Raw genomic sequence first — 12,723 nt, 5'->3', positions numbered from 1 at the left:
TTGTTAATATTTAGCCTTGTTAAAATGTGTTTAACAATTTTTTGCTTAGTGCTCTTTCACTCTACTATTTGTTTCATTCTACATTTTTCACTCTACTATTTGTTTATTTATTTTTTTCAGACACAAGCAGACACAAGCCAAAGAAAAAGTACATTATAACAACAAGCAAGACCTTTCCAAGCAACACATCGATGATGATAAGAATGTTGATGAAGATGATTATGATGATTACTCTACTGTCCAAGCATCCAGCTTTTGTCAGCAAATTACTAATGAACATCCCACACCTCCTACTCTTCTCTCTAGCACTGGACCCTCAGCTGTGTCAGCCCAGTCACAAGCAGATGTAAATGTTATATACAGTTTGGCACACGATGACCAACCAGGTCTCCTGAAACCCAGCGTTCCTCCTCGAACTGACCTGTCCATTTCTCCATACGCCTGCTTCTATGGGATATGTAAGACTGCAACCAAAGCCGGCTGGCTGGACAAACTCTCCCCTCAAGGGTAAAGAATATGCAAAAAGCTCTGTTTCTTTATTTGCAATTTTTTTGCACTGATTTTAATATTATTCTTGACAATAGGCACAGGAATCTTTAGAAATTTCACAATTATTGTTACATACTGTATATCTTAACTTTATTTTAATGGTCCATTTGAGTATTAGTAGACAGTCTGCTTAATATCGGTTGATACTGCTTTGCAAGTACATGTCAAGTTACACTAACCCTAACCCAAACATTACAGTCTACTTGTAATCAAATGAGGATTAGTTAGCATGTAGATCATAATAAAGTGTGACCAAATATATAAACACATTTAGACATGTTTTTGTGCAAAAGCGTCAACTTTTTTAACTTTGGTGAGTTTTTATTTTTACATCTTTCAAAATGGTTTCATCTTTTAGCCTAGACAACGGTGATCACAACAATATAAGAGTTTACGTTCATACTTTCACATATTTTTAAGAATAAAAAAAATATTGATTATGATAAAAATACTTTTATACTGCAAAAATGTTTTCTTCTATGTTTCTCATTCAAATTTTGTGGAACTTTTTAAATAATTAGCATGAAGACATCTGCCACACTGTGGTGAAAACCTCTGAAGTATGCCATGGTTAACCTCGAGCAAATACCTTTAATCTCAGTGTTAGATTTTGCCCTACGTTTGTTTGTGCCCCGCGCTCCCCTACTTCTTTAAATTTCGAAAGTGGACCCAAAACTGAACATACTGTCATAGTTTACTCACGCTTTATTTATTCCAAGCATGCTTGACATTCTCTCTTTTGGGCAACACAAAAGAAAATATTTTGAAGAAAGCTGAAAACCTGTAACTATTGACTACCATAATTGTTTTTTCTACAATGGCTAAAGGTTTTCAGCCTTCTACAAGTTATTTATCTGTGTTTAATGCAGGAAAGAAACTCTAAAAAACGTGAACCGTTGAGGTTAAGTTCCATAAACACATTTTTATTTTTGGGTGAACTATCTCTTTAAGTTTGTACCTCTTTGTCAAAATTAAGAGAAGTATACGTACATATGCCTACACTGTAGAACATGAAAGATTTAAGATAACTTATTAGTTTTTACAAATTTAAGTGGCTTTAGCATAAATTTATTTAGTTTTCCTCTAAAAATCTCAAGAGTTGTGTTTTTTCACCTCGTTTTAAAACAAACATTTTTTATCAGTTTGTACAAATAAAGGCCTGCATCTTTGAGATCTAATTTGAATACTGAGTCAATTCTGAACTTTTGAGAATCGATTCAGTATCACTAGAGAGATTGAATTGTGATGCTGATGCATCGATGAGTTTTTTTTTTCATCTCAACCCTACTTGACAATGTTGCCTGTCATGCAAAACACCACATTTCAAAGTATACATTTTACATTTTGTGGATGAATTAAACTAAAGCACTGTATGCTGTCATTTTCTAAATGTTACGGTTTGCCATTTAGTTCATAATGACTCTATTACCATGCTAAGTGACTTATAAACTATATTTTATGTCTTCTGAAGTCACTTTGCAACAGGAAGTTGTACTTTACCCTGCTATGGGCTTCCTTGAAGTGCACAGTCATCTACTGTTTTGAGCTGAAGTTTATTTCTGAATAAAATCCACTACAATGAACTTAGGAACTTAGGAACACTGCTGCCTCACAGCAAGAAGGTTGCTGGTTTGAGCCTCAGGTCAGTTTGCTTTTCTGTGTGGAGTTTGCATATTCTCCCAGTGTTGGCGTGGGTTTCCTTCGGGGGCTTCGTTTTCCCCCACAGTGCAAAGACATGCGCTGTTTGTAGTGTTTGTGTGTGAATGAGAGTGTATGGATGTTTCCTGGTAATGGCTGGAAGGGCAGCCGCTGTGTAAAACATATGCTGGATAAGTTGGTGGTTTATTCTGCTGTGGTGACTCCAGATTAATTAAGGGAGAAAAAATTAATGAATAAGCATTAATTTCTAAAGGCTCCATTTCCAAGAGCGGCAGTTCATTCCTTTTGGCCACATGACCCTACAGTCATCTAGACAATGGCTACTGCATGGTATTCAAAGAATCTGGTTATATTCTATTCTTGATATCTTGAAGAATGTTAAATCAATTAACACTTAATCAATCAGGACTGTAATTGCAAAGAATGAAAATGTGAAAACTTTCATATTTTATTACACAATCTTTTAAAGATGAAGGCAGTTTCTGGTTTCTATTTCAGTTTTACTTTTTTTTCAGTTTACTTTTTTCAACAAGTAATCAATTATGGGCAGCTTGGTGCCTCAGTGGCTAGCACTGTCGCTTCACTGCAAGAATGTTGCTGGTTCGAGACCCGGCTGGGCCAGTTGGCATTTCTGTGTGGAGTTTGCTTGTTCTCCCCGTGTTGGTGTGGGTTTCCTCTGGTTTTCCCCTCAGTCCAAGGACATGCGGTATAGATAAATTGAATCAACTAAATTGTAAATGGTGAATGCATGTAACCGGAAGCATTTGTGATCTCACTAACCCAGATGTGTTTTTTGTAATCCTCAAACTTTGTTCGCTGTAGGCTTTGTTATGATAACTCTGTGAAAGCCAATGTCTCCCTTTGCATTGAACTTTGAACTTACATTTAAAGATGTTATTTATGTTTTCGCAACTACATTACAAATTGACTAAAGTTTAAACTATGATATTGTAGTGGACAATAGTAGTTCAATTTTAACTTATTATTGCTGAACTTTTTTCTAGTCAACAAAATGCTTCTTAATTTAAGAAAGTTTAGATATTTAGACTAGATACAAGATAAAAACATCAAGAAAGAAATTTTTTTTTTCGTTTTTGCAAAGGTTCAAAACTTCAAAATAGATGCTGCAGTCTACAGCATATTTCATACTTCACACTAGCATTAGTTTTTAATGCACACTAAAGCCACTCATAAAACAACCTTCCTGTTTTAGTTTTTCTCTTCCTGTTTGCACTTGATGTTTATTTTAGTATCTGACATGCTGCAATTTATGCATCATTTTGGCCATTGCAACCACTCAATAGACTTGCCAAACATATTAATTTCATTCAAACTGATAAACCTTCAGTTCTTAATATCCAGTTCTCAGCATAAACACCCCTCACGAATCTATCTTTTAAATTCATAATTTTAATTGGAAGCTCTACAATATTATATTTGTGCATATACATTGGTTTAGTCAGTACATAAACCAAATCTGGAGCTTATCTAACAAAATAGCTTACGATAACAGCCCAAAAACTAGTACACCTAAATTTATATGTTATAAAAAAATATTAAATACAAATTTTAAAAAAAGATTACAAATCAAGAGAAGCAATTTTTTTGTAATCTTTCAAGTTTTTTTTGCTTGACTTTAATTGTATTAAAATCTTACTTTCAGTTTCTAAATATTTTTGGTGACTAAAATGGTATATTAATCAATATATCCGTTTAAAAAATCTGTTTTGTATAAATGCGCCAAAATACATTGTCTACATTCACAGAGAAATTAAGAAAAATATTAATTTTTCAAAATGTAGCGTACTCAAATATGCTAAGCATTGTATATATTTTAATCTAGTACCATCATTAATGATGTGAAAAAACTCCATCACATTTTCTGTCAACTTGACTATTCATTTTTTAATTGTAGGAACTGCGTCTTTCAGAGGAGATGGGTGAAGCTCGAAGGAGGAAATCTCACCTACTACAACAGCGATAAGGTTACACACCCATATTCTCATGCACTATATAGCTTTGCCTTGTCATGTTCTTGTTTCATTTTGAGTTAGAAGAAGAAGACCAGCTTTAAAGCCTGGTATCAGTTTTAAACTCAGCGTGTGCAATCAGTTTAAAATATCTCAGAGTGTACAAAACTGCTGCAAATCCCTCTCTTAATTTCCACTTGCTGTGGGATAAAACTTAAATGTTCCTGCATGGCTGTTGACAGTCACTCACACTTTTAGCAGATCTAGTATTATCACAGTAGGCCAGAAACAGCGCTGGTTGCAGGGACAGGCTGATATCATCAGTGTGTAACAGCAGGGGTAGAGGACGCTCTAATAGAGACAGAGGAAGTGGGCTTTTGAAGCACCTGTGTGTGCCTTGCTCTTGTCTTCTCGTTACTGCATAGTCATAATCATAAGAAAACATCAGTGGTGCGGTCTGTCTTAGCTTTACACATCAGTCTTATTTTTACCTCCATTCGTCATACCTTGTCATGTGCTATTTACAGACAAGCACGTATGCACACACACACACACACACACACACACACACACACACACACACACACACACACACACAGGTTTGTTTTTGTGATTTTTGGGTATCTTCTACAGTGTGGGGAAAAGTATTGAACATGTTGTGTTTTTATTTATTTATTTTTTTCTGGAAAAAATATTTAAAAGGAGCCTGTTTAGTACTACACTAAGCAAAAAAAAAAAAAAAATGTATATATATAAATAAATATATATATATATATATATATATATATATATATATATATATATATATATATATATATATATATATATATATATATATATATATATATATATATATATATATATATATATATATATTTATTATGTGCGTGTAGTAACACTGAAATGACTCAAGGAGAAAGTGCTAAACTACTGAGTGTCAAAAACGTGATGGTTCTGTGTGTCTCGGCTATTAAATTTGACCTTTATTTTGTTTTATATATTGGATGGCGATTGGTTGGGCCATTTTACAGCTTGATTTTCTTTCTCTAAAAGCATTTGAGAGATTAATTTACAATGACGAAGGGCAGAGGGTTACTGAAGATATACTGAGAGATTTCAGCTGCAGTCTGGGCTTTCACTGCCTTTCTACACCTCTCTTTCTTTATGTGTTCAATACTTTTTTCCTCTGTCATTTCATTTTATTACACAACATTTGTAAACTAATCAATATTGTTTACTTTGCGTAAATGGATTTCTTGGATTTTTACCAACATCTGGGGAATCTTTCAAGCCAACCAGAAAAATGGTGACTTGAATACTTCTTTCCCTATTGTATATGTTTCCATTGTTCTTATACAGTACAAACTGTATTTTCTATTGCGCCACGCCTAACCTACACTTAACCCCACTGGAAACCTTACTGTAAATTACAGTTTACAGTTTTAAATAAAACAATACAAATAACTCATCCTGTAGTATTTATAAGACTTTTGAGAAAAATGGGGACATCAGCAATGTCCTAATAAATCACCATCTGCTTGTAATACATGTCATTATACTGTACACATTTGTGTCATGATATATTGCAAAAATACACACACACACACACACACACACACACACACACACACACACACACACACACACACACACACACACACACACACACACACACACACACACAGATAGTTTGAGGTCAGCCAGTTTTTTTTTCTTTTCTTTTTTTCCTCTTTCTTTAAGAAATGTGTTGTACCCACCAAATCTGCATTTATCTAAACATCTAAAAAACATTAGTTAATTAACAGTTTCTGTATATTGTGATTTGTGTTTTCCGTTTATTTACTGCATTATTTGACCATGATCTCTGCTTTGTGGATTTTTGATGTTAAAAATTCATCTCTGCAGTTTAACAAAGTGACAATTATTGACATTTTAGTAGTGTACTGGCAGTTTTTTGCAAGGTTTTTGGAGCGTAATATACAAGTACAATCCAGACAATATAGCACTTTAAACTAGGGCTGTGCAATTAATTGAAATTCCGTTTCAATTTTGATTTCAGCTTCTTATGATTATAAAAAATCATTAATTGAGATAAAACAATTATTGCATCAAATACCACCCCCTTTCCAGTTGTACACATTTGTTGCTCTGCACAGCACAGTTTCACTTGAAAATTACTAGAAGCAGGTATTGTAATGTCACTGTTGCAGCATCATTCATTCATAGACATTGGAATCATTCATGTTTTTAAATGTGCGAAAGAGATCACATGTTGTTGTGTGTATGCGCTTGGCCTCAGAGACAAGCAGAGCACACACATCTAAAGTCATCTCATTTTTAATAACTGCTTTATTTTATCTTTGCTATGATGACAGTACATAATGTTTCACTAGATTTTTAGATTTAAGATGCTAGTATTCAGCTTAAAGTGCATCATTTACAGACATAATTAGCTGTAGGTAATGATATTGCCCTTAAAATAGGATTCAAAATATTTTAAAGAATAAAAATATTATTGAAAATATAGTGAAAAATTCCTTGTTCTGTTAAACATCATTTGGGAAAAATTGCTAAAAAAATTCACAGGATGGCAAATAATTTTGACTTCAACTGTATATCGTTTTAAATAATCGTTATTACAATTATGACCATAATAACTGTAATTATGTGAGAAAGATCAAGGTCCCATAATGCAACTCACAACTGTAAAAGAAGTTTGCTTGTTTTTGCAATTGTTTTAGATCTTTTGATTCAGTCGCCTATGTAAGAAATGACTAGAAAAAATGAACGACAGAAAACGGTCAAACTACTTGCTCTACAAACAAGTGTTTGCATGACTATACAGACAAAATAGAATAATAAAATTATATAATAATAAAATTATAAAACAATAAAATATTTGTTTGCAACATCAAGTAGCAAAATAAACTGTTTTTAACGTCTAAAAGAGAATGCACGTGAATAAGACTGGAAGTCTCGAGCCAAAAAGTTTCAAAGGGCTGTGCCGCTTGTGCACAAAGAATAAGGTGAAAATGCATTTCAAAAATTACATTATAACTGTTCTTTTTTAAGGTTCCCATTTAATAAATTGTACGTTTTTTAACTGTTAGTATTAGTATTGTTCCTTTTTAAGATATCTATAAGCTAGCGTGCCTCAAAACAGTGGCATAATTCGTGTTTAGAAGATATAAACTTGATATAAGCATAAGGCTTGCAGTTTGTCACTTCCATCTAAAAGGATCAATGGTTTTATTCACATCACCTCATACTACAGTTTCAAATGCTCTCTAGTATCTGACAAGCCCTGGTCCTGTCAAGACTCTTCTCATTTGCATTTCATTTGTTGCACTTGATCTAAACTACTCTCACTGGCAAAGTTGTGATAAAACGAAACACTTCTGGCAGTTTTTTTTTTTTTTTTTTTTGTCCCACAAAAAAAAAAACACTTTGTCCCACTCTCTCTTCATGTTTCGGTTGAGATTACGCAAATGTTAAATAAATATGAATGCATATTTCATGGGACCTTTAAAGGGATAGTTCACCCCCAAAAAGAAATATACAAATATACAAATATACTATATAACACAAAAGAAGATATTTTCTTTGACTGTTTGTCAGAATTTTCAGTTTTGGGTGAACTATCCCTTTAGGCATGTTTTTGTTCCTTTGACTCAGCTTGACCAAAAGTCAAGGTCTTCTATGCAAAGTATGTTTTTTGTTGGATATACAGTGGGGAGAGAAAGTATATAGACAGTTTCTTCAATTGCAACCAGTCATTCTGTCCCTGAAGCTGAAAAACGCCACCGCTGAATTATGCTCACCTCTATGATTCACTGTTGGGACTGTATTGGACAGGTGATGAGCAGTGCCTGGTTTTCTCCACTCATGGCACTTTAGAATTAAGGCAAGAATTTCTATCTTGGTCTCATCAGAAAAAATGATGGTGAGAAACTTATTTCTCACCATCTTATAGTCAATCAGAAGTTTGTTACCAAACTCCATGTAGGCTTTCATGTGTCGGGCCATTCTGCCTGAAAACCCTGATTGGTGGAGGGCAGTAGTGATGGTTGACTTTCTACAACTTTCTCCCATCTCCTGACTGCCTCTCAGGAGCTCAGCCACAGTGATCTTTGAGTTTTTTTTTACCTCTCTCACTAAGGCTCTTCTCCCCCGATAGCTCAGTCTGGCCGGACGGGCAGCTCTAGGAAGGCTTCTGGTCATCCCAAACGTCTTCTATTTAAAGATTACGAAGGCCACTGTGCTTTTAGGAACCTTACGTGCAGCAGAAAGTTTTTGTAAACTTAGCCAGCTCTTTGCCTTGCCACAATTCTGTCTCTGAGCACTTCAGGCAGTTCCTTTGACCCCATGATTGTCATGTGCTCTGACATGAATTGTGGGCTGTAAGGTTTTATGTAGACACGTGTGTGGCTTTCCCAATCAAGTCCAATCAGTAGATCAAACTCAAATGAAAGTCTAAACCAGTGGTTCCCAACCTGGGGTCCGTCCCCCCTGAGGGGGGTGCCAGAGTTCACAAGGGGGGCGCGGGAGAGGATAAGTGTTGAGGTAGAAAAAGGCTTAAAAATACTCCACTAATATATATGTATTTTTAAGTACCAAAAAACTAAAAATATAAAAACATATGCTTTAAATTCCAACATAATAGTAAAAAAAAAATCTTATATAAATAATTATTTAAATTGCACTCACACGCGCAACGTGCTTGTCAACGTGTCATAAAGGCAAAATCAAAGCAAAAATGGCAGAGAAACGTAAACGCAGTGATTCTTCAGAGGCGAAAAAAAGATTAGACAGTATGACAAAACCTACCTAAATTTTGGTTTCATTGAACGCCAAGACACGTTTCATCCAGAATGTGTCTTTTTTGGTGAAAACTGGCAAACGACAGCATGAAACCAAGAAAAATGAAAAGACACGAGGAAACGAAGCATTCAGAGACAATAAGTAAAGATCAGGAATTCTTCGAAAAGAGCAGGTAGTGATTTACAAAAGGCTACTAAAGCTTCGTTTGACTGTTTGCTGTTGATTGCCAAGGCAAAAAAGCCGCATAATATTGGAGAGGAACTAATCAAACCCGCCTGCATTAAAATAGTGGAGGAAATGTGTGGTCCGCAAGCAGCTGAAAAAGTTAAAACTGTCCCTCTTTCTAACAACACTGTGAAAGACAGGATTGATAAAATGGCAGAAAACTGCAAAAATCAGTTGCACGAAAAACTTAGAGAAGTCCAGTTTGCTATTGACCTTATTCTAAAATGCGGAAGTGCGCCTGTTTTCGCGATTGTCTTAGAACTTCCGTTTCAGTCGCCTATGGGAGAAATGACAAGGAATAATAAACGGCAAAAAACGGTCAAACTACTTGCTCTACAAACAAATGTTTGCATGACTATACAGACAAAGTAGTATAATATAACAAGGAAATATCAGTTTGCAACATTAAACAGCGAAACGAGCAGTTTTTAATGTCTAAAAACGAATGGAAGTGAATGAGACCGGAAGTCTCGTGCCAAAAAGATTCAAATGGCAGCGCCTGCTCGTCTGCGGAGAATAAGGAAAAAGGTTGGGAACCACTGGTCTAAACCATCTCAAGGATGATCAGAAGAAATGGACAGCTTAAATATATGAGCGTCACAGCAAAGGGTCTAAATACGTTGGACCATGTGATATTTCAGTTTTTCTTTTTTAATAGATCTGCAAAAATGTCAACAGTTATGTGTTTTTCTGTCAATATAGGGTGCTTTGTGTACATTAAAGAGGAGAAAAATTAACATAAATAATTTTACCAAATGGCTGAAATATAACAAAGATTGAAAAATGTAATGGTGTCTGAATACTTTTCGTACATTGTGTATAACACCAATATCAATAACAAGCTTATCAACTTTTGGACATACGTTAATGGCAGGTTGTAATTATTATTTTGATATGTGTTTGTCAGTATGCCCAACTCTGGGTCTGTGTTTTCAGTTTAGTTTACATTATACAAGGCTGTTTAAAAAAAATGCTATTTTGATAAAGTATGAGTGGTGGACATAAGAAACCTGCTGCCAAATGGCTATACTGAGTTGTTGTGAGTGGTTAAGTTTATGTTCTCAGTGGTTTTCAGTGTTTCTCTTTGGTTCGATGCGAAAGACACTGAAGACGATACACAATATTACGTTTCAGGAGAAAGAGACAAGACAAGATTTTTACACAGTATTGTAAATATATCCTCAGTGATGAAATAATACTGGAAAATAAAATCCTCTGCTGGTATATTTTGAAATGTTTTAACTTATAGTGTTGTAATGAATATCCAGCCAGTTCTACTTCTTAAGTATAAATTAAATGCCGTAAAAGACTACTACGTCAAGCTACAAACTTCACTATCTGGCTTCTCTGCTGTATGATTTCACACAAATCTCTTCAGGCTTTAGAACTGCGCTTCAGTAGCTATGTTTCCATCCACCTATTTTTATGCGCATTTTGCATATGCACAAAAAAAAAAATTGATGGAAACACCATGGTGCAAATAAATTTTGAAAATGCGCATAAACATATGCGCATAACTGAGTAGGATTAACTTTTTATTCAATTCAATTCAACTCCAGTCTGCGCACTAAAAAAGGTCATGTGATTTTGTTGAAAGATATCATGTGATGATAAAAATGTGTGTGAACAAACCATCAGGCTGAGCACACTGTAAAACATCTAAAATGTTGTTTTGGTCAGTATAAAACGCCTTACCGTTAATGTATTAGTGTTATTATATTATTAATTATTACCTTCAGAATCAAGAGCGTCTGTGCTGAACTTTTACAGAAGCATAAAAAATAAGATTTGTTGTTTTCCACAGTCCTATTGTTTAGCACAAACAATAAGTACATTATCAAAGAACTCTATTAATGCTTATACTGCAAACTGTTCAACATTTCTTTGGTTACAACTGTACAAGCCTTAGGTGATCAATGTCATTTTACATTTTTTTTTTTCTATTGGGAAACATTGTATGTAACCTATTTAGTCAAAACAGCTTCTATCAATATGCAGCATGTTGAAATCCGTGTTCATTTTGACAGAAACTTTTGATTAAGTTTTAGTCTTTTAACTAAAATTCCATTTTTGTTTCAATCATATTTTAGTATTCTGAATAATTTTAGTTTTAGTCTAATTTAGTCAACTACATCTACTCTAGATTTATATAATGAAAATATATTTGGTTTAAGTTTAATTTAATTAAATATTGTATAAATATATTTATACAAAACATTCAACTTAACATTAAATAAAACAGTCTAATTAAAATATGGAAAATAGCTTTTCCACTCAAGACCAAAAATTAGATATGCATTGTTTATTTATATCATAATAAGTAATATGTAAAATAATGTGTCGGCAAGAACAGTAGACTACTAAAAATGCAGGACTTTGTACTTATTTAGCAAACCCTTTATTTTAATGTGATAAACTACTAGTTGTTTTAAACTGTTTGTTGAACAGTTTCAAATCTTGAAAAGGGCTTAAAATAGTTTAACTCCACTTAGCAATTGCAATGTTAATCTATAGCAAGCTTTACTGTTGTAGATTGTGTTACAGTACATAGTGCTCAGCTGTTTAGCACTGAGTGAATAAGTAGAGTAATGACATATGACTGGCAAATGATAAAGTGTTATCTTGTAAAATGTGCACTAAGTCTCATGGCTCTGTTAGCTCACATACATGAATTATGAAGCGAAAATGTATCTAAAAATTAAAAGTGTGCTTCAATTCAAGGCAGCATTGTTAGAATGCTACTTCCTGAGTATCATTACATCCTTACAGTAAGAAATAATCGCATTGTGATTGACGTCCTGAATAAAGCAGTTTTTGTTTTGTGGCAAAAGTACACTCTAAATGGCTGCTGTCATGACGATTGCGGGAGACACTGACAGCGCATGTAAACCTAGTGTGAGTAAGATCAGGCCAGCTAAACTAGCCGCAGCTAAAATAAAACAACTCCTTACAGCACACACTCTGGTAAATAAAAAAAAAAAGAGTTTATTTTGAAGTTCGGTATGATTCCCCGGCCTGATGTTGCTTTTGACTGTTTTTATCAGCTTTTTCCTCCCCATACGATTTACAGATTTTTGGTCTTGACATCAACGTGAATTTTCTTTTTTTTTTTTTGAATGTGTGGTTGTGCTTTACTTTCACTTTAAATTTTTGTTAACGCACATGTTCTTCGCATAGGGGACAGCACTCTTAAGCATGCATTCTGCAAGAAGAAATTTGTCAGACCTTTGGGCTGTAAAATCGCCCACCAGCCATTTGTTGAAATGAATTATTAGGTATAAGAAAATATTTCCCTTTACGTTGAACTTTGAATGACATAAATTTGCAGATTTGCTGCTTTAAATCAGCAACATTCCAGAATAACTAAAGCCTAATAAAGTGAAATCCTAATCAAGGACCCCTTTATTTACAAGTCTTGATGTCGATCCCAGTTGTAATAGCAACAGTAACTTGCCTTCTTTTTGATTATTTGAAAAAGTGGCAGAAGGTAGATTTTTCT

At 34.2% G+C, this 12,723-nt stretch overlaps 1 protein-coding gene across 7 annotated transcripts in view; it reads left to right on the top strand.

Annotated features, from left to right (window-relative positions):
• Positions 1-12,723, top strand: part of arap2 (ArfGAP with RhoGAP domain, ankyrin repeat and PH domain 2) — a 215,979-nt gene that overhangs the window by 55,039 nt on the left and 148,217 nt on the right. For 4 of the 7 annotated variants that reach the window (XM_087262102.1, XM_087262103.1, XM_087262105.1 and 1 more), the window contains 2 exons: positions 121-507; positions 4,124-4,193. In XM_087262102.1, the coding sequence (XP_087118228.1) occupies positions 121-507; positions 4,124-4,193 (457 nt within the window). Of the gene's footprint in view, positions 1-120; positions 508-4,123; positions 4,194-12,723 lie in introns of those variants that run through there. The other 3 variants (XM_087262107.1, XM_087262108.1, XM_087262109.1) reach the window with 2 other exon arrangements.

The sequence above is a fragment of the Danio rerio genome, chromosome 7 (assembly GCF_052040795.2).
Source record: "Danio rerio strain M-AB ecotype USA chromosome 7, GRCz13ab, whole genome shotgun sequence".
NCBI classification, from domain to species: Eukaryota; Metazoa; Chordata; class Actinopteri; order Cypriniformes; family Danionidae; genus Danio; species Danio rerio.
Note: the sequence above shows the minus strand (reverse complement) of the source record. Positions and strands in the feature narration are given on the sequence as shown.